Source organism: Cervus canadensis, chromosome 1 (assembly GCF_019320065.1).
Source record: "Cervus canadensis isolate Bull #8, Minnesota chromosome 1, ASM1932006v1, whole genome shotgun sequence".
In the NCBI taxonomy this organism is placed as follows: domain Eukaryota; kingdom Metazoa; phylum Chordata; class Mammalia; order Artiodactyla; family Cervidae; genus Cervus; species Cervus canadensis.
In genome coordinates, this window is record NC_057386.1 from 70,877,391 (window position 1) to 70,902,934 (window position 25,544).

Below are 25,544 nucleotides of genomic sequence, written 5' to 3' on the forward strand. Positions count from 1 at the left end.
CCCCATCACTCAGGAAATTATGAGGGTTTCGGAGCTTCTGTGCTAGGGGGCAAAAAACAAATTTCTTTTTCTTACCATATCACTACATCACAGTTGTGTGGGTTGATAGGTGCCTCTAATCAAAGAATCAGGCTAGGGTGGCTTTTCGGGATAGTATTTCCTGGTTACCTGCTCTACCTTCAGGGCCTCGTTTCTTACTGTAAAGCCATTTTGAAGGGACTAATTTCACTTCCCTCACTGTCTGTTGTGGGGAGGCAGTGTGGTATGGGGAGAGGGCATCTTGTTTTGGTTCAATCTGCAGTCAGCATCTATTGTGAACAGTGAATTTTCTATAACTCTTCTCAGCCTCAGTTTTCACCTCCATAAAGTAAGAATTTTGATAAGATGAAATGAGTCTGTTTATGGGAAAGCATGTTGTAAACTGTAAAGAATCATCAGGTACTAGTTTTTTGTGTTTTTTTTTAAATTTTATTTATTTAGTTTTTTTGGCTGTGCTGGGTCTTTTGCTGCTCATGTGGGCTTTCTCTGGTTGCAGCAAGTGGGTGCTACTCTCTGGCTGTGGTGCTCAGGATTCTCACTGCAGAGGCTTCTCTTGTTGCTGGGCACAGGCTGGAGGGTGCTCGGGCTTCAGGATTGTGGCACATGGGCTTAGCTGCTCCTCAGCATGTGGGATCTTCCCAGACCAGGGATCAAACCTGTGTTCCCTGCATCGGCAGGCAGATTCTTAACCACTGAACCACCAGGAAAGTCCAATGCTAGTTACTTAAATTTGACACCTTATAAAAGAAAATAGAAAATAATGCCCAAAAGAATGTTAAGTTTCTGCAAAAGCATGTATCTGATGAAATGCCCCAGTGGTCTGCTTAGTCCAGACCTTAGTGATGGGCTGTGTCTTAAAACTTAAAACTTTAAGATTCTTCAACTATCTGTAGCCTATAATCCTATAAACTTGTGTGTAAATGAATCCAGTATTTACCGTGGCTGGCAGTGAGCACAGTGAAACTTCCCTAAATAACACTGTTCACTCCTAAGATTCAAAGTTGTTTTGTTTTTTTCTTTACATATATCACCTCAGTTTTCTTGATAACACACCTCTGATGTTGGCAGAGGCAGAAATTGTTGTCTTTATTTTGTCAGTGGATGTGTATCAAACTGTGGATTTCAAATCTGTAAGGATAAATAAAGGCTTTGTCAGTTTCCCAGGTGGCTCAGTGATGAAGAATTCACCTGCCAATGCAGGAGATACAGGTTCAGTCCCTGAGTGGGGAAGATGCCCTAGAGAAGGAATTAGCAACCCGCTTCCATATTCTTGCCTAGAAAATTCCATGGACAGAGGAGCCTGTCAGGCTACGGTCCATGGAGTCACAAAGAGTCAGACACCACCAAGAAACTGAGCATACAAACTAGCTGAAAACTACACTTATAGAAGTTCATTATTTGAAATTCTATATGAGTTGTCCTTCTGAAACAGTATTTCACGTGGTAAGCATCCACTAGATTTTGTTCTCCTGGGCCAGGAACCATGAATATTTTATTCATTAACTTATCTCTGATGCCAAATATTCAACATTTGTTGAAAGGAGGGGAATAGAAAGATAGTTGCGTAGTGGTTCAGTTCAGTTCAGTGGCTCAGTCCTGTCCGACTCTTTGCGACCCCATGGACTGCAGCACACCAGGGAAAAGTGATTAGAGTGATTCAAATGATAAATAAGAGATTCAAAGATTAGGATCTCAGCCTGATTCATGAAGCCTTACTTTGTATTTGCTGTGAAAAATAATGTACAGTTTTTTAAATAATGTTCAACAAAACAGCCATTCTTTTATTCAGTGTTTGAATGCCTACTGTGCACTGTGAATATTGCAAACACCAACCTGACATTGATTCTTCCCTCAAAGAATTTATGATTTAATAAAGAAAATAGAATATATTCACAGGTAATTAAAATCCAAAGCAAAAATTATACCACAAGTATAATATTTCAAGGGAGATTACTAAAAAAAAAAGTCATTCAACAAAAGTGTTTTTTTACAATGAATTTTTACTGAAAAACATAAATTTTTTATTTTATTGAAGTATAGTTGATTTACAATGTTGTGTTACTATATACTCAAAGTGACTCAGTTATATATATATTACTTTTCATTCTTTTTCCATGATGATTTATCACAGGACATTGCATGTAGTTCGCTGTGCTGTACACGAGGGCCTTGTTGTTCACCCATCCTGTATGCAATAGTTTGCATCTGCTAATCCCAAACTCCCAGTCCGTCTCTTCCCCACCTCTCCACCTCCTTGGCAACCTCAAGTCTGTTCTGTGTGTCTGTGAATCTGTTTCTGTCTTGTAGATAAGTTCATTTGTGTCATATTTTAAATTCCACATAGAAATGATATCATATGGCATTTGTATTTCTCTTTTTGACTTACTTCACTTAGTATGATAATCTGTAGTTCTATCCATTTTGCTGCAGTTGGCATTGTTTCATTCTTTTTATGGCCGAGCAATATTCCATTTGTATATGTATATACACACCACATCTTTATCCATTCATTTGTCGATGAGCACTTAGATTGTTTCTATGTGTTGACTATTGTAAATAGTGCTGCTATGAACATATGGGTGCATGTATCTTTTTGAATTAATATTTTGTCTGGATATATACCCAGGAAAGGAATTGCTGGGTCATATGGTAGCTCTATTTTTAGTTTTTTTTGAGGAAACTCCATACTGTTTTCCATAGTGGCTGCATCAATTGACATTCCTACCAACAGTGTAGGAGGGTTCCCTTTTTGAAAGAAAACTTCTAATTTGAGGAGAGAGAGAAGTAGATGGAAACTTCTAATATTTCTCAAGGGATGTCCTACTTCAGGGTCTTTTCATGTGCATGGTTCATGATTCTCGGTTATGCCTAACATCACTTGAAACTTGCAAATTTTTCCTTTTTTTTGATGTGGTTTTTCACTAATACTATGTTTACCAGCCATCATTATAGTTTTTTTTCAACAGCAAATAACAGAGAAGAATGGTGGAGAGAGCTTTGAAAGCTTGAAACACAGTGTTGTGGGTGATGAAGATGGCGAGGCCCTGGTGCTGAGTCAAGGGCTTAGGCTGTGGGGTCAGGACCAGCCAGCAGGCAGCAAGAAGCTGCCACCTCTGTGGACTCCTGTTCCGCTGAGTCTCCTCAGCAGCCTCCTCACACCTTCTTCCCAGCCTCATCTCGGTGACTGAGGAATGAAAGGAAGCAATGTCCAAACTTCTGTCTTACTGCCTCTAAAGTTAAAACAAAGATGGTCAGAAATAACTGTGTTCATACTGTAGAACAGGTCAGTCTAATTCAATGCAATTGTGATATAAGGAGACCAGATATTGGATGGTGTTACCATATCTCAAGCCCCATGATTTTGCAGACCATCAGTTTATTTAAATAAGTTCATGCTTGTCAGGGAAAGGTCAGTAGCACTTTGAATTTGTGCCATTAGAATTGCAGATCAAGGCCTCATTTCCCCCCTAGCCGCAGAGGTCAACTGACCATCAAGAGCTCTGGAAACGTGTAGAGTGGAAACTCTGCTGAAAGTCACATCCTCAGAGTTATAGATCAGACAGTATTCCCTGTGGGGGGTGGTCACATCAATACCGTGTGTGTGTGTGTGTGTGTGTGAGTGTGTGTGTGTGAGTTGCTCAGTTGTGTGTGACACTTTGTGATGCTATGGACTGTAGCCGTCCAGGCACCTTTGTCCGTGGAATTCTCCAAGGCAAGAATACTGGATTGGGTTGACATTCCCTCCTCCAGAGGATTTTCCTGATCCAGGGATCAAACCTGGGTCTTCTGCTTTGCAGGCATATTCTTTACCATCTGAGCCACCAGGTCAATACCTGAGAATATTTAATAAACATTTACCCACATGCTTACCCATTCATTAGCATGTAAGCTCCCCTTAAGTAAGTGGGAGCACCACCAGCTCTGTTATTATATCAACTGATTTTCTATGACTTGATTTATGACTTGATTTCTTAGAAATCTGGCCCCTCATCAAGCAGATATTTCAATGCCATTGTGATAACTGGACATGTATACACACATGTGCACACACACAAACATGTATGCATAACCCCATGGTGCACACCACACCCTGTTTCTCGGCTGACTGTATGTTCCATTAGTCTGTCTCTTCTGTCACTTTCTGTTTCAGCAGTTTTTAATTCCAATAGGCTTGAATTCTCACGACACTGTATAGGAAACCTTATTTTTCCAGAGATGAGGGGCAGGTGGTGGAGGGAGAGGTAGAAAAATCTTTATTGAGTAGCTGTTGTGTTGTATGTTAGTTGCTATGTGGTACTTTGTGGGGCTTCCTAGGTAGCTCAGCTGGTAAAGAATCCACCTGCAATGCTGGAGACCCCGGTTCGATTCCTGGGTTGGGAAGATCCCCTGGAGGAGAGCATGGCAACCAACTCCAGTATTCTTTCCTGGAGAATCACGTTGGACAGAGGAGCCTGGTGGGCTACAGTCCGTGGGGCCACAGAGAGTCAGACTGAGCAACTAAGCAACAGAACAGCACACAGTACTTTCTACATAATTACATGTGAGGAGCATGAGTACCTTCAGAAGCAGGTATATCCTCACTCATATGAGAAAAGTTAAGTTCAAAGAGGTTTTGTGGTTCTTGAGACCGCATGGCTGGTTAAGAACACAGGGCACTTTCGGGCAGCATTCCTTCCTGTTGTGCTTACAAAACATGCCTCCTCGGAGACAGGTGGTTTTATTTATTTTTTTTTTTTAAGATTTTTTTCATGTGGGCCATTTGTAAGTCTTTATTAAATTTGTTATACTGTTCCTTCTGTTTTCTGTCTTGGTTTTTTGGCCTCAAGGCCTGTGGGATCTTATCTCCCTGAAGAGGGATTAAACCCACACCCCCTGCCTTGGAAGCCAAAATCTTAACCACTGGACCACCAAGAAAGTCTCAGACAGGTGGTTTTAAGGCATGTTATCAACACTTAGTTACTACTTCCTGGACATGTATATTCTAAGTAACATAGGAAGGATAAACAGAATGAGGTATAATTATTGCCTTGAAAAAGCTTAAACCTTCTGTGAGTAAATAAGAATAAAGATTATGGAGAAATTTACAGGAAAAATAAACTACCATTCTGTGATTCAGAGTGAATTTCATAGGAATTCACAGAGGAGCAACGTTAGCATGGGCAAGAGACATCAGTGGCAGCTTTTGAGGCCATGGTCATCATTAGTTTCTCTAGTAATTGGCACCTGTGATAGAAAGTCCTCCAACTTTTGATCCCATCAATGTAAACAAAAACAACGAATCCAGTCATTAGTGTCATGCACAGTACTGTTATTTTTTGTAGTATATGCCCAACGATGGGGGCGTCTCTGAGGGGTCACTTGTGTGTGATGTAGAAAATGTGTGTGTGTGTGTTTGAGTGTTAGTCGCTCAGTTGTGTCTGACCCTGCAACCCTATGGACTGTAGCCTGCCAGGCTCCTCTATCCATGGGATTCTCCAGGCAAGAGTACTAGAGTGGGTTGCCATTCCCTTCTCCAGGGGATCTTCCTGACATAGGAATCGAACCTGGGTCTCCTGCCTTGCAGGCAGATTCTTTACCACCACTCTGAACCACCAGGGAAGCCTGGAGAAAATGATAATAAAGCATAAAGCCCTTGAAGAGAAATTACCCCGCGATTGACCCAGTAGCTCCACACTTATCATAATTTGTTCCTGAAGCAAGTAAGATGGATCCCCTCCCATTGAGCTTTGAATAACCAGAACGTACCGTTGTATGTAGTTTCTATCAATTATTGGAAGATAACCTTTTGATCTCATGTTTTCAATTAGCATATAACCCAAAGAAATGTTTTACCTATATTTTTAATCTTTAAAAAAAATCATTTAAAGCCTATTTTTTCCTTTGTTGCTCAGGAAAGGAAAAAGACCATGCATCTAGATATAAAAAGGATCATTTCCTCCACAGACTATACATCTTCCATGCCCATAACCCATCTTTAGTTTGATAAATGCAGCTGAATCAGTACAGCTTTTTAACAACCATATTCTTAATTTTGATATAAATGGTAGTCACTTTCCATTGAGCCTGTCGGCTGTTACACATTTCAGTCATTGATTTTGAATAAGTTATCAGTGCAGTTTGCATGTATCCCTGTGAGATCAGGGGCAGCAGAATGAGAGAAGGCTGGACCGCAGTTTTAGGGCGAGATGGGAATCTAAGCTCGGGGGATGGAAGCCAGTGACCCTCTCTGTCTCCTGTGTGCACGCCTTGTCTTTGTGACGGGAAGGGGACAGTGTTTATGCGCATGTCTGTGTGTGGGCATGAGAAAGTTAGATGCAGGGACTTCCCTGCTGGTCCAGTGGTTAAGAATCAGTGCTTCCAGTGAAGTGGGTGCAGGTTCGATCCTTGGTCAGGGAGCTGAAATCCTACATGCCTGGTGGTCAAAAAACCAAAACATAAATCAAAAGCAGTATTTTAACAAATTCAGTGAAAACTTTAGAAAGTGGTCGCATCAAAAAAAAGTAAGAAAAGATGGAGACCCACTGGTAAGCAGGTCTCCTCCTCTTTCCCTTCCTTGGGGCTGGGCTCTGGGTGGCAGGGGCCGGGGAGGGGCCAGACTGGGCGGGAAGGGGACGCATCTTGCTCGCTCCGTCAGCCTGCAGTGCCTTCCTGCTGATTTCCTCCTCTACAGTCTGAACTGTAAATACCTATTCTTCTTTTTCTCTGAATGTGGCACTCATGAGAGCAAAGACCAGTCATCGGGGGTGAATTATTTAATACAATAATGTTTTAATAGCTGAGAGGAGACACAAATAGTCGTGGTGCCTGTGGCTAATGGATTTCCCTGGTAGGAGATAAAAGGCTGATTACACAGCAGGGCAAGTGAGGACCTGGTGCGTTAATGACAATTCACAGGTCAGCTCACTTACAGGAGTGATTTAAACGCACCATCTGTTTTCTAACAGTAGGTTGATAACTATGATTTTACAGACAGCCGGCGTCTCTTCATCAAGAACTTATCTGTCTTTCTGAGTCTGGTTAGTTGGGCCCCATAAAATCTCACTGACTGGTCCATCCAGATACTTTCCAAATCAAATAGTTTCTAAGTTGAATGGATCGATAGCAGCCAGTCTTGCTTCATTCAACTCAGCCTTCCTCTGCCAGGTTAGAAAATTAAATCCTAATGCCCTGAAGCAGCCCTTGTATATACTGGATTAGCTTATCCCTTCTCTCTCTTTTTTTAAAAACAAAAAAATTATTTATATATTTGGCTGCACTGGGTCTTCGTTGCAGCACACAGGATATTTGATCTTCATTGTGGCACATGGGCTCTTGGCTGTGGCGTGTGGGATCTAGTTCCCTGAGCAGGGATTGAACCTGAGGCCCCTGCACTGGGAGCTCAGAGTCTTAGCCACTGGACGACCAGGGAAGTCCCTGGATTAACCTCTTTCTGATACACATACCTCAGTTCTAATTATGTACCATCCTTGAGAGAGTTAATAAAAAGTCCCTCAAATAATTTCCTGAGTCCTCTGGTTCAAATCCAGAAACCCAGTTGAGAAAGGCTGCACCGGCATCCACGGCTTATCAAGATTCCTGCCATCCCCCCCCTTTATCTTTTTTCCCTCCCTCTTCTTGCTTCTGCCTATGTCCTTCTCCATGCATCCCCCCAACACACACACACACACACACACACACACACTCACATTCTTCTTTCTCTCACACAGGACAAGGGGAGCCCAACTTTGGCCTCCAGTCTTGTCCCCTCCCACCTCACTGCTCTGTTCTTCAGTCATTCAGTTCAGTCGCTCCGTCGTGTCCAATTCTTTGTGACCCCGTGAACTGCAGCACGCCAGGCCTCCCTGTCCATCACCAACTCCCGGAGTTTACTCAAACCCATGTCCATTGAGTTGGTGATGCCATCCAGCCATCTCATCCTCTGTCGTCCCCTTCTCCTTATGCCCCCAATCCCTCCCAGCATCAGGGTCTTTTCCAATGAGACAGTTCTTCGCATCAGGTGGCCACAGTATTGTGCTGTAGAACCTAAGGATTAAGTATGAAGGCTGTGGAGCCAACCTTCTCGTTTGAGATCGCTGCCCTGTCACTTTTGAGATCTGGTGACCAAGCTGTTTAACTGTTCTGCCCCACTGTTTCCTCTTATGAAAATGGGGGTACTAATAAGACCCACCTCAAGGGGTCACTGTATTAAGTCATTCAACACTTTAAGCTTCAGAGCCATACACAGTAAACGTGGCTTCCCAGGTGGCTCAGTGGTTAAAAAAAAAAAAATCTGCCTGCCAATGCAGGAGATGTGCATTCCATCCCTGGGTTGGGAGGCCCCAGGGAGGAGGGCATGGCAACCCACTCCAGTGTTCTTGCTGGGAGAATCCTGCAGACAGAGGAGCCCTGGCAGGCTACAGTCTATCGTGTTGCAAAGAGACACAACTGAAGCGACTTATCACACATGCACACACTGTGTGCTGTACCCACTCCAGTGTTCTTGCCTGGAGAATCCCATGGACAGGGTAGGCTGGCAGGCTACAACCTATGGGGTCTCAAAGGGTCTGACACAGCTGAGCACATAACGCGCACTGTGGCTGTGCTAACCTGCAGCGGTTCTCACATGTGAGCCCCTGCTCAGCAGCAGCGCCGGGGCGGCGCTCGTTAGAAAAGTTCTCACCCTCCTCCTTCCCTCCTTCCCCCAGGTGTTCTGAACTGGAACTTCTGAACTGGTAGGTGAGGCTAAAGAGTAGGTGTTTTCACAATCCCTGCAGATGCTTCTGGTGTGTTAACATTTGAAAACCACCACCCTGGATGTAAGAAGTAGTCACACTGCTGGGCACCTGGAGTATAAACATGAAAAAGACCATGTCTCTGACCTTCAGGAACACATGGTCTGCTGGGAGAGGCAGATGTGTAAACAAGACCAACCAAGGAATTCTGAGCAATACATTGGCAACACAGAGCCCCCAAAGAACGAGAAGCCACGTCTGCATTTGGGGAGGAGGGTTTGCAAATAATTTACAAAGAAGTGATGCTTGAAATAATTTTTAGAACAAAGACTAGAACTTTTCCAGTTGTGAGTGAGGGGAAGACATCCTATAGAAAGGAGTGTGCATGGATCCACATACAGACCTCAGCTTTGAAAAAACAGCTCCTGAAGAGAAGAGGGCTTTGGTCTTTTTTTCACTGTTGGAGCCCCTGGACCTAGAACATGCCTCTGGTTCTATAGGAGGCACCAGTAACTATTTGAAGGATTGAACACAAAGGTCTTAAAGTCCCACACATTTCATTTTCTCTGAAACATTTCTTTGCAGCATGATGTTAAAACAAATAAACCTAATTGTGAGTTCCCTGTTTAAAAAAAAAAAAAAAAAAAACTATACTCCTGAAAGAAATTAGCCAGTGCCTAGGTTGTTTATTTCACACACGGTATCTTAAAGCACGCATTGGCAATGTGAGACTTGGGGACTTTAAGCCTGCCAGGTGGCTCAGCAAAGCCCAGAACACTTGCTTGACACAAGCTTATCCCAAGCCCTTATCCAAACGTGCAAGTTATTGATGCTTCTTACAAACACATTGGTCTCCGAAATAGAAACCACATGAGGTTTCCTCATTAAAATATGAAGAACCAGCTAGCCCAGGCAACGTATTTCCTTCTGCTTTAGTTAAAATCGACTCTGCATGTAAAATGATTGGGTCTTGTAGTTTCCTGGTCTTGCTCTCAAATGCAGATGCCCACTCTTTCTTCTGGCTGCCAGGGCATGCTTCATAACCCCAGAGCTTCCCCAAGGGGACCGCTGCAACTTCACCCTGACCACAGCAACAGGTCTGGTGGCCAATTCAAAAGAAAGGACTTATGCCAAGTTAGACCCCAGGACTGAGGTCTCCTTCCTTTCAGAGCCACTTCTAACAGGAGCCACCCTGTGGGATTTCTTCCCCAGCATCCCCACCGTACTTCATCTGGTTTCGTATACCCAGTTAATTACATCCCTGGCTAGCTTGCTCTGGCCTCTGATCTGACAAGGCCCCAGAGGAGGGCTGCTGTAGCCTATGTTCCTAACCAAGTGGATCAGAGATCAAGGGTGTTTTTTAGGACAAAGGGACCTTGGGCATCATGGACAACCTCCCACCCTCCCCCTCACCCTGAAGCCTTCCCCACTGTCTTCCAGAACCAAGAGGCCTCCAAACTCTGAACATGCAGGTGGTCTATTGTGTGATGGATCTAGAGAATAACACACACAATATTCTTCAACACCAAAGGTGAAATCGGTTTTCCTGTACTTCCCTTTTAGATTGAATTGGGATTAAAAAGAAACCCCCCAGATGGACTCAGTACATGAAATCAGCTTTTAACTTTTCTCTTCATTTGATCTTGTACTGCTCTGCAGTAATGCTTTATGGTTAAACTAACAAGCCCTCCCAGCGTGGATCTGGCTGCTATCACAGAGCAGATTTGGCTGGAGATTATTGCATGTGTTTGAGAAGCACTGCCAATTTCATATCATAATGCAGGTATTAGAACTGTTAATTACAAATGACTTCTCTCTGGACCTCAGTTTTCAATCTTTAAAAAGAGTGAATGGGACTACACGTCGCTTGCAGGGATCCTATCAATTTTAGGTCTTCTCTCCACAGCAGCATTAAGGAGCTCAGGACAGGGTGGAGGAGAATCAAGGGAGGGGACGCAGACCATGATCGTCGCTGTGTCTGTGCGCGCCTGCGTGAGCTGATCCTCTCTTCACTTGGTTCTTATGAATAGATGCCCTTAGTTACTAGATGCACATTAGAATTCGTTGTCTTACTAATGATAAGAAGTGAAAAAAATAATACCAACTGATTTTGTAATGCTGCAGGATAATGAGTTTTTAGATGTACTTTAGTTTTATGTGTGTGCATGTGCGTGTTTTAACTTTAGGAAAAACAGGGATGTGATTTTGAATAAGGGTTTGTCCCTTTTTAGCTCCCCATGTTTACAAACTACTTCATCTGTTCATTCTGCATGGGTTTTTGCTTCTGCAAACATATTCACTGTGCCAGTTCCTGGGATAAGCACTGGGCTGACAGAGGGAATATAACTTCATTTGATTATTCATGAAAACATTTTAAAAATACATTACATAACTTAATAAAGTTGAGATAGAAAGAGGAACAGAGAGATCACCCATGAGATTCCATGCAAGAATGGAGGCTTTTTACTTGCAGGTTATCACCCTCAACCCTACTGCCTGTCTTCAAAGATTGTGAACCCTCTGGATAAAGCATTGATTGAGTTGAATGTCTTTGAACTTGAAAACTTTGTTCTTTAAAATTTATTTTTCTATTTATCCAGTGCCTCGATTTCTTTGTAAAATATATTTTTCCTTATTTTAATCCTTGCCCCCAGAGCATCCTTAGGGTTAATATTTGTGGAGAGAATATATATTTGTTACATACCTTGCACTTCAAGGACATAGTTGCTTTAAAATAGGGTGGAGTCATTAGCTTTTAATACTTTGGCATTGCCTAAAAAGAAACATCTAACACCCATGTAACATTTGGGGCTTCCCAGGTGGCCACTGTGGTAAGGAATCCGCCTGTAATGCAGGAGCCGCAGGAGTGAGTTCAGTAACATTTAACACACCACAAATCCTGTGTGTTCTTCACCAGTTTCACTTTCTCTGGCTGCATTTTTTCAGTTTATATTGGTTCTGGAGGAAAAGGCTGGAGGCTACACTTTTTGTAAGTTAAGCTGAGAGCCAATGGTGAGTGTTGGAGGCAGTATTAAGTGAATGCAGGCCACTGGGGGACAAGATACATATTCTCGGTCTTTAGAGTGCGTATAGATTGGGGCCAAGGATAGGGGGACAGAGTCATAAAATGCACCAACCAGGATGCAGAAAAGATCTTGGTGGGCTGGTTCATGCAGAAATCAGTAAAAACACTGGTCCCAGGTAACTTCATTCTGAGCTATTGACTTCACTTAGCTAAATATTTGTTATGTTATTTAACATTCTCTTTCCTTTGTCATCACTGCCTCCACATGTTTCACAAAAATTATTTTCCAAAAGATATTTCCAAGTTTAACTAAACTTAGGTAAAGATGAAAACTGAAGTTTGGTCTGCAGAGGAAGGTGAAAGAAAGTCCCAAGGGCCGGGGAGATGTTACAGAAGGGACTCATTAAAGAGATGAATGTCTATGAGACAGCTACTGTTGGTCCAGAAAGGAGGTTTTGAAAAAATATGAGCAAGTTAGCAGGCGGACTTCCCTGTCAGCCCAGTGGCAGAGACCCTGCACTTCGAATGCAGAGTGCAGGTTCAATCCCTGATCGGGGAGCTGAGCTCCCACAGGCCTTGTGACCAAAAAACCAAGACGTAAAACAGAAGCAGTATTGGAACAGGTTCAAAAAGACATTTTTTAAAAAAGAAAATTAATAGGAAGACAGCAGTTCTTGGCAGTAGAGGTTAATGCGAGCGTGTGACTGTGTTCACAGAGAAACGCTGCCTTATGGTCCGACAGTAACATATTTATGAAGCTGAGACTGCAATCATTAGCAAAGCAAGAACCAGAAAATAAGGCTGGAGTCAAAACAAGAATTATGAACAATGTTCAGGCATTCCAGTTTATGAGCAGTACATTGAAATTTTAAGTTGAAAAATACGTTGTTTCAGGATTTCCCATTTCCAAGGTTTTGTGTAAGAATAAATTTTTAAGGATATGAGATTCATTGCCTTTGTTTTGGAGGATTAGGGGAGTTGCAAACTATTTCATTTACATAAATAAAAATGTTATCTTGATAATAAAATAATGAGACATACTTATTTGGCTTAGATATCTACAGATGGGTAAAACAGAAATCACATAAGCTATGATTACAGATGAAATATCATGCCATGTGACTATAGACAGTATAGACAGCAAATGACTTTACGATCAGAAATGTATTTAATAACAGGGCTTCCCCGGTGGCGCTGGTGGCAAAGAACCCACCTGCCAAAGCTGGAGACAAAGGAGTTCAATCCTTGGGTGGGAAAGATGCCCTGGAGGGGGCATGGCAACCCACTCCAGTATTCTTGCCTGGAGAATCCCATGGACAGAGGAGCCTGGCGGGCTACAGTCCATAGGATCGCAAAGAGTCGGACACGTAATAAACCACATAAGTTAATTGCGAAACAGTAGTTATTTTTCTTCAATCTTAGTCTCACAATACAAAATTGCATATTAAGCTACTCAGTTTATCTTGTGTTAAATTTCAAAAATAAAAGTAACTTCACTTGCTCTTTGTCTATAGCTCCCAAGTTTTTGGTGCATGGGAGAGAACACTAATTAACAGCATTATTGATAACTAATTGAAAGTAATTCTAACTCCTTTTATATTCTTGTTTTACAGCTTGGCTCATCCTCTTCTGTGCCTTTTACATCTATTTTTTCTCAGCTTTTTATGACTGTTGTGGTTCCTCTCATTATTGGACAGGTAAGGTCTCCAATTCTCTCAGCTCTTTTTCTTTATAGATCAAATTGTGAATTCTTATGTAATGTCAGGACAGTTGAGAGAATAGCTACTCAGGAAAAGAGATGGTTAAATAAAAATCTAAGACTGTGAAACCCAAGTTTCCTCAATCACAATAGTCTTATCTTTTTATTTTTTTAATGAGCATCAGTCTGCTTTGCAGATATCTATATATAGGGACACCTACATACAGTCTTGATTTTTTAATTTATCATCCCTTATTGTAGCTATGTTGCTTGCTTGAAAACATCTAGCAAATCATTACCTTGATTTCCAATAAGGTGTCAGCATTTAGGACCATTTGAGGAACAGGCACCTGCATTTGATCATCTTCTTAGACTTCTCTGATAGCAGTGATCATGTCTGTGATGCTGTAATTGATTAAAACAAACATTTGATTCTATCAGCTCTTTAAATTTGATCTTAGAAAATTTAGTTTCCTTCATTATTCTTACTGAATTAGACTCAGAGAAGAAATCCTAACTTCTTATAACAGGTTGATAATGAGTATATAATTCAATTATGAGCATACAAGTTTAAAAACAAGTTGTTGTTTTAATCCTAGGTAGCTGCAGTGACAGCATACAGAATTGAATGTACTGCTGAAGCTAGTGAGTCTTAGCAAAATAGTACGTTAGCATGGTGAAGAGCCCAGACCTTGGGTTAAGAGCAACTAGACTCTGGTTCTTAGTCCTGCCTTTTATTTGCTGCGTGACCTTGGGCAAGTCATTTAATCTCCTTAGCTCCAGGTTCATAATTTATCAAATTGTATAGGAACGGTACCTATCTTAAAGGGTTATTGTGAAGGTCACATGAAATATGATGCATCTAAAGTTTTCTTTCCCTCATACAGTCTGATAGAGGTAAGTGTTCTATAGCTTCATCATCATTTTCAAATTCCCTGTAGATACGAAAGAGGAAGCAATTCTTTGAGGCATTAACTGTTTAAAAATGGTGTGTGTACAGACATGTAGTCTTGACCTGCTGTCTTAGGTTCTCCAGGAAGTCAAGTCTGAGACTGAGGTATCCATGCAGGAAGTTGAATGGGGGAGGACCCTTGGGATCAACAGCAGGGAGGCTGAGACAAGTGGGATGAGGGAGGGGTTGTCTGTGGTGCTGCCCCAGGGGGCTCTCGGGCCGGGCCCACCCCTCGGAGACATGAGTGCCCGGTTCTTCTCCTCTCGCCAAGAGCAGTCACCACACGCTGCCTCCCACCCCCACCGCCCCCTCGCCCGGGAGAGGTCTACCTTTGCCTGAGTCTGCTGTCTCAGCAGCGGTTCCCAAAGAGGGCCTCAGCTGAGCTTGTTCCATCAGTCAGACCGTTGTCTGTGCTGGGAATCTCTTCCAGTCTCCAGCCAGCATCTTCACTGCCTCCAGGGTAGTCCTAAAAGCAAAACAAACCGGGTTCTGTTATTCCTCTCCTCAGAAACTCCCCCTGGGGCTCTCTGTCACCAGCTCCTCACGTGGCCCACGAAGCCCGCCCAGCTGAGCCCAGCCTGCTTGTCAGTGTCCTTCACGTCCCCTCCACCGGCTCCTTCACAGCCTTCTCTTCTGCCCTGTGGCCTGCCCCTTCACTGCTCCATGCCTGTGCCTTCTGGATTCCTTCCTTTCTGGCAGAAAACTCCTGTTCACCCCCAGAGACTCAGGACAGAGGTGCCCTCAGAAGCGCGCTGACACCCCAGCCCTAGATTAAATTCCAGTTCTCCCATCGTACTTGACTCATCATATGTATTAGGAGTGACAGTAAGGTAGCACCCATGAGCTTCCCAGAAGCAGGCTCTAGCAGAAGTGTAGCATACTCAGCTGGTGAAGAATCCGCCTGCAATGTGGGAGACCTGGGTTCGATCCCTGGGTTGGGAAGATCCCCTGGAGAAGGGAAAGGCTCCCCACTCCAGTATTCTGGCCTGGAGAATTCCATGGACTGTATAGTCTGTGGGCTTGCAAAGAGTTGGACACAACTGAGCGACTTTCACTTTCACTTCCTTTCAAGAGTTGGATGTACACTGTATAAAAACCTTGGCTGAAGAAAACTTTGAATTTATCCTCCCAGTAGCCCCGCCAGCCATTTTCCCCAAGATCTCCAGCTTCACTCAGTCCTGTCCAACTCTTTGGGACCCTTTTGCATTCCATGGGCTGTAGCCCACTAGGCTCCTCTGTCCATGGGATTTCCCAGAGATCACCGACACAACGGACATGAGTCTGAGCAAACTCCAGGAGATGGTGAAGGACAGGGAAGGCCGGCCTGCTGCAGTCCGTGGGGTCGCAGAGTCAGACATGACTGAGCAACTGAACAACAACCAGCTTTGCTAGAGAGAAATATATCATTGGTTCCCATCTTGTTTTAAATTCATGGCCCCACATTTAAAATGTCCTTCAGCACTTACAGACGTCCTACTCTGCTTCCTTATGGGATCATTTTACCCTGTCCTCTGTTTTCAAATCCCCTGTTACTTCCTCTGACACTCTCCCACTTGCCGTTACCCTTGGGTCTCACTGACTTTGCTTCCGTTTCTGAAACCTGTCATCCTCTGTCCTGTCCTTCTGTTTGGGACACATTCCTACCTGTCACCGCCTCAGAAAGGCCCTTCCTCCACAGGCTAGCCATTCAGTCACTAGCATATTATCCAGTTTGAGCCTCTGCTTGGTATGGATCATTATCTGCTTCTTGTTTACTTGTCGTTTTTGCTTTTTATTGATTTCCTCAAACGTGAGCTCCATGAGACCAGGGACCCTGCCTGCCGTTTAATCTCTCTGTTCATTTGCTCACTGACCAACCTAACCTTTGCGGTATAGTCTTTGAGGGCCTCGTCAGATGTGCTCAGCGTCCTGCTTCAGAGGAACTAGGTTCCTGGCAATGCAGCCTCATTTGTCAATTATAACTAGAGTTGCCAAATATTAAAGTAAACATTTCCATAGATTTTTATATGCATTTTAAATGAGATTTTATTATTACCTGTTAAATAAATGTTGGGAACTAGAGAGAGAAGAAAAAGACCAGGAAGGGTGAGTGGAAAATATTTTCCTTAATCTTTTAGTGATGATAAAATTTTTATCATTCAGTTTTTTATTTACATTTCTTACAGTGGACTTTATTTGCTTTCTAGTGTATGTGTTTTCTCCAGACAATACTTCTTTTGGACTGAAATCATTACTGAATGACTGGCCCATCAGTCACATGTGGTCTCTCACACTGACACGTGGGGTCCAGTTTGGTCTTTGCCACTGCCTGGCTATACACATGCTTTCTGGGTCTCACTTACCGCGTTTGTAGAGCTAAGAGTTTAATGTTTTCCAGCTCGGAGATGCTGTGAGTGTGTGAGATAAGATTAGTCTTTCCGTAGGTGGTTGGGAGATTGCTTGCTTCCGTCAATTCTAGAAAGAAATTAAGTGTGTGTTATTGTAATTTTTCTTCTTTTCTGATAAAGCCTTCACTATATCTAAGTGCCTGTGACAAATGCTGATTTTATGCATCAGATTTGAGAGATTTATGAATCAATGTTAATGAAATAGAATTTCCGCTACCTCTGAAAACTATTTTTTAAAACAGCACCCTAAACCCCACCTCAATAAGTTAATAGTAAAAGGCATATTATTTCTCATTTATGCATTTTCCAGTCTCTTGTTCTTGCTTTGTTTCTCAGTTTGAGATTGACTCTTCATATTAAATAATCTCCAGCTGAAGTTGCAGTTAATGTTATTAATGCTAGTAAAATTTTACACTTATAAAATTATATTAGGTTTTCATTGCTTCACTTGAATTGCTCTGGGAGAAGAGTGGCTTTTATTAATATATCATGCAATGGGATATATAGGTGAAGAGTGTTGTGATAGAAACTTCAGCAAACTGGGACTTGGGAATAAGAATAGTTGTTATTTACCATGTACAGTCCCTGGTTCTAAAACATTTTATATTTATTTAATCACTTAGACCTCACTACAATTACTAGTCTATTCATTTTAGAGATGAGGCACAGGGAAGTTAAGGAATTTGCCCAAGATCACACAGTAAGAAGCTCCTAAGCCTATACCTTGAGCCGCTGCCTATTGTTCACTCAAGAGACAGAGGTGAGAGTCCTAATAATCCGTGTGACTAGCTTTTTAGCATTTGATGCAGGCTGTTTGGGCTCTCAAGTGCCTTGTCTTCAGCTGTAACCCGAGCAGGATAGAATCTGCTTGACGTTGCTCCTGAGGATGGAAGTAAATGTTAGTAATAGAGGGAAAGAATTTCAGAGAGTGAAGTCAATGATGGGTGCTTCTTGTATCCGTTTACTATTATTGTTTCCACTTTGTTTAAAGAAAGTGAAATATTAGTTTGAATCTACTCAATATTTAATAAATGTTACATAATTGGATATAATATCACATCCCCAACTGTACATTTCAAAAGAACATTAATGAAGAAACAAATCACTTTCTGAAAATATATATATTCAGTGGAATAGAGGATTAAAAATTGAAGACTAAAAAAGGCAGACTCACAATATAAAGAACAAATGAGTGGCTACAGTGGGGGGGGGGGTGGAGAAGTACAGAGACTGAGGCGTGGGAGGCACAGACTGTCGGGTGTAAGACGTGCTCAAGGGTGTACGACATGGGACATACAGTCAGCATTTTGTAGTAACTGTAAGTGGAAAGCAACCTAAACCACTACAGTATTGTAAAGTAATTAGCCGCCAATTAAAATAAATAGTTTTTTTTAATTGTATGAAATCTTTAAAAAATGTTAAATTAAAGACACAAAAAAAATTCTAAAAAATTGAAGAAACAATCTAAAACAACCTGGAAAAAAAATAAGCTTTAAAATCAAACTTAACCTGAAAAATCAACCATCATACATCCCCACTCAAAAATCAATTTATAAGTGTAAAGACAGAATAGAAAGAAAAACACAAGAAAATGCCCTGGAAAAAAAATGAAGAAAACAAAATGATGGCTATTATACTTCTCACTTACCTCTGCATATCAACCTTCTTCACCCAAGACTTATTTTTCCAGGGGCTCAGCTTGGAGATCATGCAGTAATTGACATGCAGTTCAGCTTATTGGAAGTACAGGGATTCAAAATTTTAAGTTTCCTTTTAACCTTTCCTGGTGCTTAATTTAAAATAAAGAAAATCAAAATGCAGAGGGTGAGACAATAAAAGCAAAAAGCTTCCTGTGGAAGATTTTTTCCCCTTCTATCTCCATAGTGAAAAGCAAGCAAGTTAGTGAGGATTTGTCATTTAATTTTGAGCGAATGCATCTCTGTGAGCTATGAGGGAAAATGAATTAGTATAGATTCTGAAGAAATTTACAAGCCACCTCACCAGAATGCGTTTTTCCATTTCATTTTGACTTTTTTCTCCCCAAAAGAGAATTCTGAGTGGTTTATATCAGGTTGCGTTCATCAATCTCTAGCAAAGTCTTGTTTCCTGTAAGGTTATTAAACCCTGGTGTAAGGCAAAGAGGTTTGGAGAATTTTTAAATGACATGAATTCTTTTTTTTTTTTTCCATTTATTTTTATTAGTTGGAGGCTAATTACTTTACAGTCTGGTAGTGGTTTTTGCCATACATTGACATGAATCAGCCATGGATTTACATGTGTTCCCCATCCTGATCCCCCCTCCCACCTCCCTCCCCATCCCATCCCTCTGGGTCTTCCCAGTGCACCAGGCAGGCCCAAGCACTTGTCTCATGCATCCAACCTGGGCTGACGATCTGTTTCACACTTGATAATATACATGTTTCAATACTATTCTCTCAGATCAATGATGTGAATTCTTGACGAGAGGAGAATGTTTGTGTCAAAAGTGTAAGAGAAGTTGGGTTTCCTGGAGTTTATATCCTAAGCCCGTATTTGAGGCGTATCAACATGACTTCACCCAGTAGTTTGTGAAATATTTTAACACTTTTCTAGCTACACAGTGCAAAAGAAGGTGTTTTGTGATTTTAATTTTAGGAGATGAAAACGCCCTATCAAGGCTGGCAAGGTATAGAAACACAGACAAATATCACTATAAGACTAAAAACAGTAAAGAACAATCTATTTTCCACTAGGATTATCATTTCACTTATGAGTCTGTACAGTTTCCAAGCTTCTAGTTTTTTGAGATTCAGTATCCAACATGAAGAGTTGAGTGGAAAGGCATGTTAGCTAAGAGGATGCAGAATTTGGCGTCCCTGTTTCTTGCCATATTGAAAGAATCCTAATATACTATGAGACTCTGAGTACTTTGTAATGAAGAAAGAGGTACTAATTAGGTTGACTAAGTCAGATTAAAACTTATAAAGTTGATTGACAATTACAGGTTTGTCTTTGTTTTTAAATTGGTGAGTTACACCTCATTCATATTTATTTGTTTATTTTGTCAAAGGTGGTGGGGGAAGACACTTTTTGGAATTGGGATCCTACATTCTATAATCTATTGCAGAGAGAGAACTTCTGTGTTTTTAACCATTATATATTAAAACACAATTGGAGACTCTCAATTTCAATAACTCCATGTAATTTCCATGTTTTATTTCCTAAGGATGTTGAGTTGCATTGATTAGAGCAATTATCAGCATTAATGCTACTAGGAACAATAAGTTATGGAATGACCTTTTAAGTGAAATGTCTGTGACCTTCTATTAAGCAGCTACCCCCATGGTGCCTGGAGAAGGAAATGGCAATCCACTCCAGTATTCTTGCCCGGGAAATCCCATGGACAGAGGAGGCTAGCGGATTATAGCCCATGGAGTCTCAAAGAGTCAGACACGACTGAGCACACATGCCCCATGGTGATATATCTGAACATGGGGTCATCTGAGTCCCTCAGTTCAGTTCAGTTGCTCAGTCATGTCCAACTCTTTGTGACCCTGTGGACTGCACCACGCCAGGCTTCCCTGTCCATCACCAACTCCCAGAGCTTGCTCAAACTAATGTCCATTGAGTCGGTGATGCCATCCAACCATCTCATCCTCTGTCATCCCCTTCTCCTTCTGCCTTCAATCTTTCCCAGAATCAGGGTCTTTTCCACTGAGTCAGTTCTTTGCATCAGGTGGCCAAAGTATTGGAATTTCAGCTTCAGCATCAGTCCTTCAAGTGAGTATTCAGGACTGATTTCATTTAGGATGAGCTGGTTTGATCTCCTTGCAGTCCAAGGGACTCTCAAGAGTCTTCTCCAACACCACAGTTCAAAAGCATCCATTCGTCAGTGCTCAGCTTTCTTTATAGTCCAACTCTCACATCCATACATAACTACTGGAAAAACCATAGCTTTGACTAGATGCACCTTTGTTGGCAAAGTAATGTCTCTGCTTTTTAATATGCTGTTGAGATTGCTCATAGCTTTTCTGAGTCCCTCAGGCACCAAAATGTGTGTTCTGATACATCAGTCTGTAATGCTGTGTAATAGAACTACTATTTCTCTATACCTGACTGCATTTTCGTTGTAAAGAAAGAAATGAACACTAGATAAATTACTATGGTTTGCAATTGCTTTTACAGAAACAAAACACAATTTTTTAATAAATGCAGCTATAACTTTAATTCCAAGTTGTACTTTTAAAAAATATTTAATGCTATTGTGGCTCAGGTAGTAAAGAATCCACCTGCAGTGAGGGAGACCTGGGTTCGATCCCTGGGTTGGGAAGATCCCCTGGAGAAGGGAAAGGCTACCCACTCCAGTATTCCGGCCTGGAGAATCCATGGACTGTATAGTCCATGGGGTCACAAAGAGTCGGGCACGACTGAGTGACTTTCACAGACACAGACATTTCTATGTAAAGCCCTCTTTCTCCTCCCATCCAACCCACCCTTCAAGGTGCTGCCCCTGCCCCTCTTACCAACCGGTCAGCCTTCTGCCAGAACACCTTCTTCAACACTTCTTTCACCTACTGAGTCCTTGAGGTGGAAGGAAATTGATCCAATAGCCGTCTGTCCGCAGGTTCTCCGGAGAGTCGTTTATTTGTTCTTGAGGATCTGTGAAGGCATGCCTCATTGCGAATTAAGCCTTTTTAGTGACAGAGTGGAAGATGACAGAACCCCATCAGCCTTGTCAGGAGAAGTTCCCTGACCTCATTATTGCTAATGGATCATGGTAATTCAGCCTGTTGTGAAATCTCATGTTCAATTATGCAGGATAATGAGTGACTCAGAACTTAATGTGTCTCAACTCTAGTCCTCATTATCGGGTTTGTTCAGCTTCTTTCAAAAGCCAAAGGTTTTAAATAGAGTGGTTCACTTTTACATCCAAACTTAAAGTTATCGCCACTGTTCAGGCTGTCCTGAGTTGAAATATCTGATTTGATTTTAAAATATGAGGGGATTGCCATATAACTTCATGTTCCACTCACCCTTTTGTAGGAAAGTTAGGACAGGTTTATTCATTTTTAAGTGTTAATTCTAGAATTCTAAAAGCATGCAAATGGAATTTGTCTTTGGATTCACAAAAACTCTAGATATTCAGCATCTGAATTATTTAAACTCCCACAACACATGCACTTTTGCTTTTCAAGCATGAGTTATAATTTAATTAAAAACTTCTGGTGCATTGCTAGCATTTTAAATATTAATATGTTCCATGGATCACTTTCGATTATCTACCGTCTTGAAATTCTTGAAGATGTCAGATTTTTAAGATTCCCAAAGTTACACTTGGAGTTGTCTGTTGAGGCAAAGGGGACTGTGATAATTACACACATCCATTAGGATCAGCAGAGGAGATAAACTTTGGGGAGGCTTAATGGGCATGTCTCACTGACAGCCAGCAAAGAGCATTTGGCATGATTAAGGATGGATTTGAATGCAGTTGAAAATATACTCTCATTATGGACACCAGTGGAAGCTGCACTACAAATGTTAAATTCCCCAGAAGAAGAATGGGGTGGCAGGGAAGCTTTGAAATCCACTGTGGCCCTCATCCAAATTATTCTCTTTCCTTTCTGTCTTTCGCTGTCAGAATCACTTTGCAGTGCCCAACCCGACTCCCTCTGAAAAGAGGCAACCTGTTGGTCTGTGTGTTTCAGATTGTCCGAAGATACATCAAGGACTGGCTCGAAAGAAAGCAGCCTCCTTTTGGTGCTGTCAGCAGCAGTGTGCTCCTCATGATCATCTACACAACCTTCTGTGACACGTTCTCGAACCCAAGTATCGACCTGGATAAATTCAGTCTCCTTCTCGTACTGTTCATAAGTAAGTCGGAGGGCGGGCTGTCCTGGCTCTCTCCTCAGCCTCCCCAGTAGCAAAGCATAACTATTTGTGGTTCCCTAAATTTATTGCCGACGTTCATTTGATTAAAAAAGAATACTTCGTTTCATATTATATGTAGTGCTCAGATCATGTGTATCTGTTCTTTAAAAAGACATCAGCATCTACTTATGACTTAATCTCCTTTGTTTATTTATGTCTGATTTATAACAGTTGATGAAAGAAGCTGTAACAGCTATCAAATTCAAACGTTAAATTGACCACTTTCTTGCCCATTTAAAAAATTTTAACTTGAAGTTTATTTTACCCTTTATTGTGAATTAAAAGTGGGATTTATAAAATATGGTACTGTTGTTTTCTGAGTATAGTAATTGCCTGCATTGGTTAAAATGTGACTATTTAGGTAAGTTTTTTCTATTATTAATAAAATAAACCCAAAGTAATATCATTTCAAGAAACAGCAGATTATACAATGCAAATAACTTCTAGGCTCAAAAATTAAGCTCTTGTTCTGTATACCCCATAATATCAAAGACAACCTTTGGTAATTGTAATATCAAAGAATCTTTTGTTATTAAAATCAACATGAGTTATTCCAAAATATATGTTACATGCTACCGCCTTTGTGCTATTTGCTAATATTCATCGGATAAACCAGCTTTTCCTAAACTGAACAAATTAAATAACCAAATTTTAAATCAAAGAAGGTTTTAGACCTGTCCTGAGTAGCAAATATCATAGCTTATATCTGGGGGTATCTTTCATAAGAACAGATCAAGTCCTACTAGTTTAAATGATTCTGTCAGTTTAGCAATGTGTGTTTATTTGGCTTATTCATTGATTTTGTCCTTGAGTTCCCATAACTTTCAGATAAAACTAAACATACCAGTAAGTAGGCTGCTATTACAGGGCTAATTTAGGTTTAATCTTGTTTTTTTTTTCTCCAGTATGTTCTATTCAACTGAGTTTTATGCTTTTAACCTTCATCTTTTCCACAAGGTAAGTGATTAGATTTGTGTGTGTGTTTGTGAGTATGTGTGTGTGCACACATGTACTCAATCATGTATGACTCTTTGCGACCCTATGGACTATAGCCTGCTAGAGTCCTCTGTCCATGGAATTTCCCGGGAAAGAATACTGGAGTGGGTTGCCATTTCCTCCTCTAGTGGATCTTCCCCACCCAGGGGTCAAACACGAGTCTCTTGCATCTCCTGCCTTGACAGGTGGATTCTTTACCACTAGCGCCACTTCCTAAGAATCACGCTCTGTACTTGACTTGTAGGCCCCTACACCCTTCCCGAGTCTTCTGTCTCCTGGCTGTTCCATCTTGCTCTCACCACCATCGAGTTGTCGGCGTCACCAAACGACCTGTTCTTGGCCCTCGTTTCATCGCTGACACTGTGTGCTTAGGCAGCCTTGTCTGTTTTACTGGCTTTAGCTCTCAGCTTCCTGCTGATGAACACCGGACCTTCCACTGTGGCGTTTTCCCGGAGTTCCTGCTCTGCTTCCCACCTCGCTTTTGGATATCTTCACCTGACTGTCTTAACAAGACCTCAGACTCAAAACCTTCAAAATGGAATTAATCTTTTGCCCTAATACTTTGTCTATCTCTCTTTTTTTAATGAGCATGGTACTAGTATATATTGAGTTCTTTATATGTACGAGTTTTTCCAAGCTCTTTGAATGTATTAACATATTTCAGTCTTACAACAGCCATATAACTAAGTGAAATCATTCTTTCCACTTTACAGATGAGGGTAAACCTGCTTGTCTAAAAATCACACATGGTTGAGCTGGGATTTGAACCCAAGGAGTTGACTTACTGGAGCATGTATTCTTTTCTCTTTTTCTGGAGTATAACTGCTTTACAATACAACTAAGTGAACCAGCTCTAAGTATATATATATATATATCCCCTCCCTCTTGGACTTCCCCCTCACCCCATCCCACCCCTCTAGGTCATCACAGAGCATGGAGCTGAGCTCCCTGTGCTATATAGCAGCTTCCCACTAGCTAGCTATTTTACACCTGAAAGTGAAAGTGAAAGTCGTGTCTAACTCTGCGACCCCATGGACTGTAGCCTGCAATACTCCTCTGTCCATGGAATTCTCCAGGCAAGAATAACTGGAGTAGGTAGCCATTCCCTTCTCCAGGGCATCTTCCCAACCCAGGAATCGAACCCAGGTCTCCCGCATTACAGGGGATTCTTTACCATCTGAACCACCAGGGTAAATTTTACATGTGGTGGAGTATATGTGTCAGCGCTGCTCTCCCGGTTTCTCCCACCCTCCCCTTCCCACCCTGTGCTCAAGTGTCCATTCTCTGTCTGCATCTCTATTCCCAAAACTAGGTTCTTCTCTACCATTTTTCTAGATTCCATGTATATGTATTAATATATTATATTTGTTTTTCTCTTTCTGACTTACTTCACTCTGTATGAAGGAAGCTGTCATCCACAGAGTTGCTCAGACTGGAATCCTTCACATAATTATTTTTTAAATGTCTTGATCCTGCCTTGGTCATATTTCTTGTGCTTCCAAAGCTGCTTCCCTAATTCAGGCTCTTGTTGCCTTTCTCCCTAGGCTATTTCCATGAATGTCTTCCTGGTATCTTCATTTGCAGACTGAATTTTTCTTGTGCATTTCATACTGTTTCCGGTGGCTCAGAGTTCTGATAATAGCTCTCTTGTTCAGAGATCTTCAATGGTTATTCAGTGCTTGCAGAATGAGGTTCATTTGAGAGGCTGAGTGAACCACTGCTAGAGTTCACACTGTCTAAGCTATAGGTTGAGATAAAATCTTTGCTGTTCCCTAAAGGAATCTCAAACATTCTCATTTCTGTCCTTTGCTTAGGCTGGCCCCATGTC

At 41.6% G+C, this 25,544-nt stretch overlaps 1 protein-coding gene across 2 annotated transcripts in view; it reads left to right on the top strand.

The window, feature by feature from the left end:
* SLC10A7 (solute carrier family 10 member 7) overlaps positions 1-25,544 on the top strand; it is a 288,285-nt gene that overhangs the window by 221,092 nt on the left and 41,649 nt on the right. For both annotated transcript variants that reach the window (XM_043485017.1, XM_043485010.1), the window contains 3 exons: positions 13,389-13,472; positions 22,498-22,663; positions 23,626-23,677. In XM_043485017.1, coding sequence (XP_043340952.1) covers positions 13,389-13,472; positions 22,498-22,663; positions 23,626-23,677 — 302 coding nt within the window. The remainder of the gene's footprint in view (positions 1-13,388; positions 13,473-22,497; positions 22,664-23,625; positions 23,678-25,544) is intronic.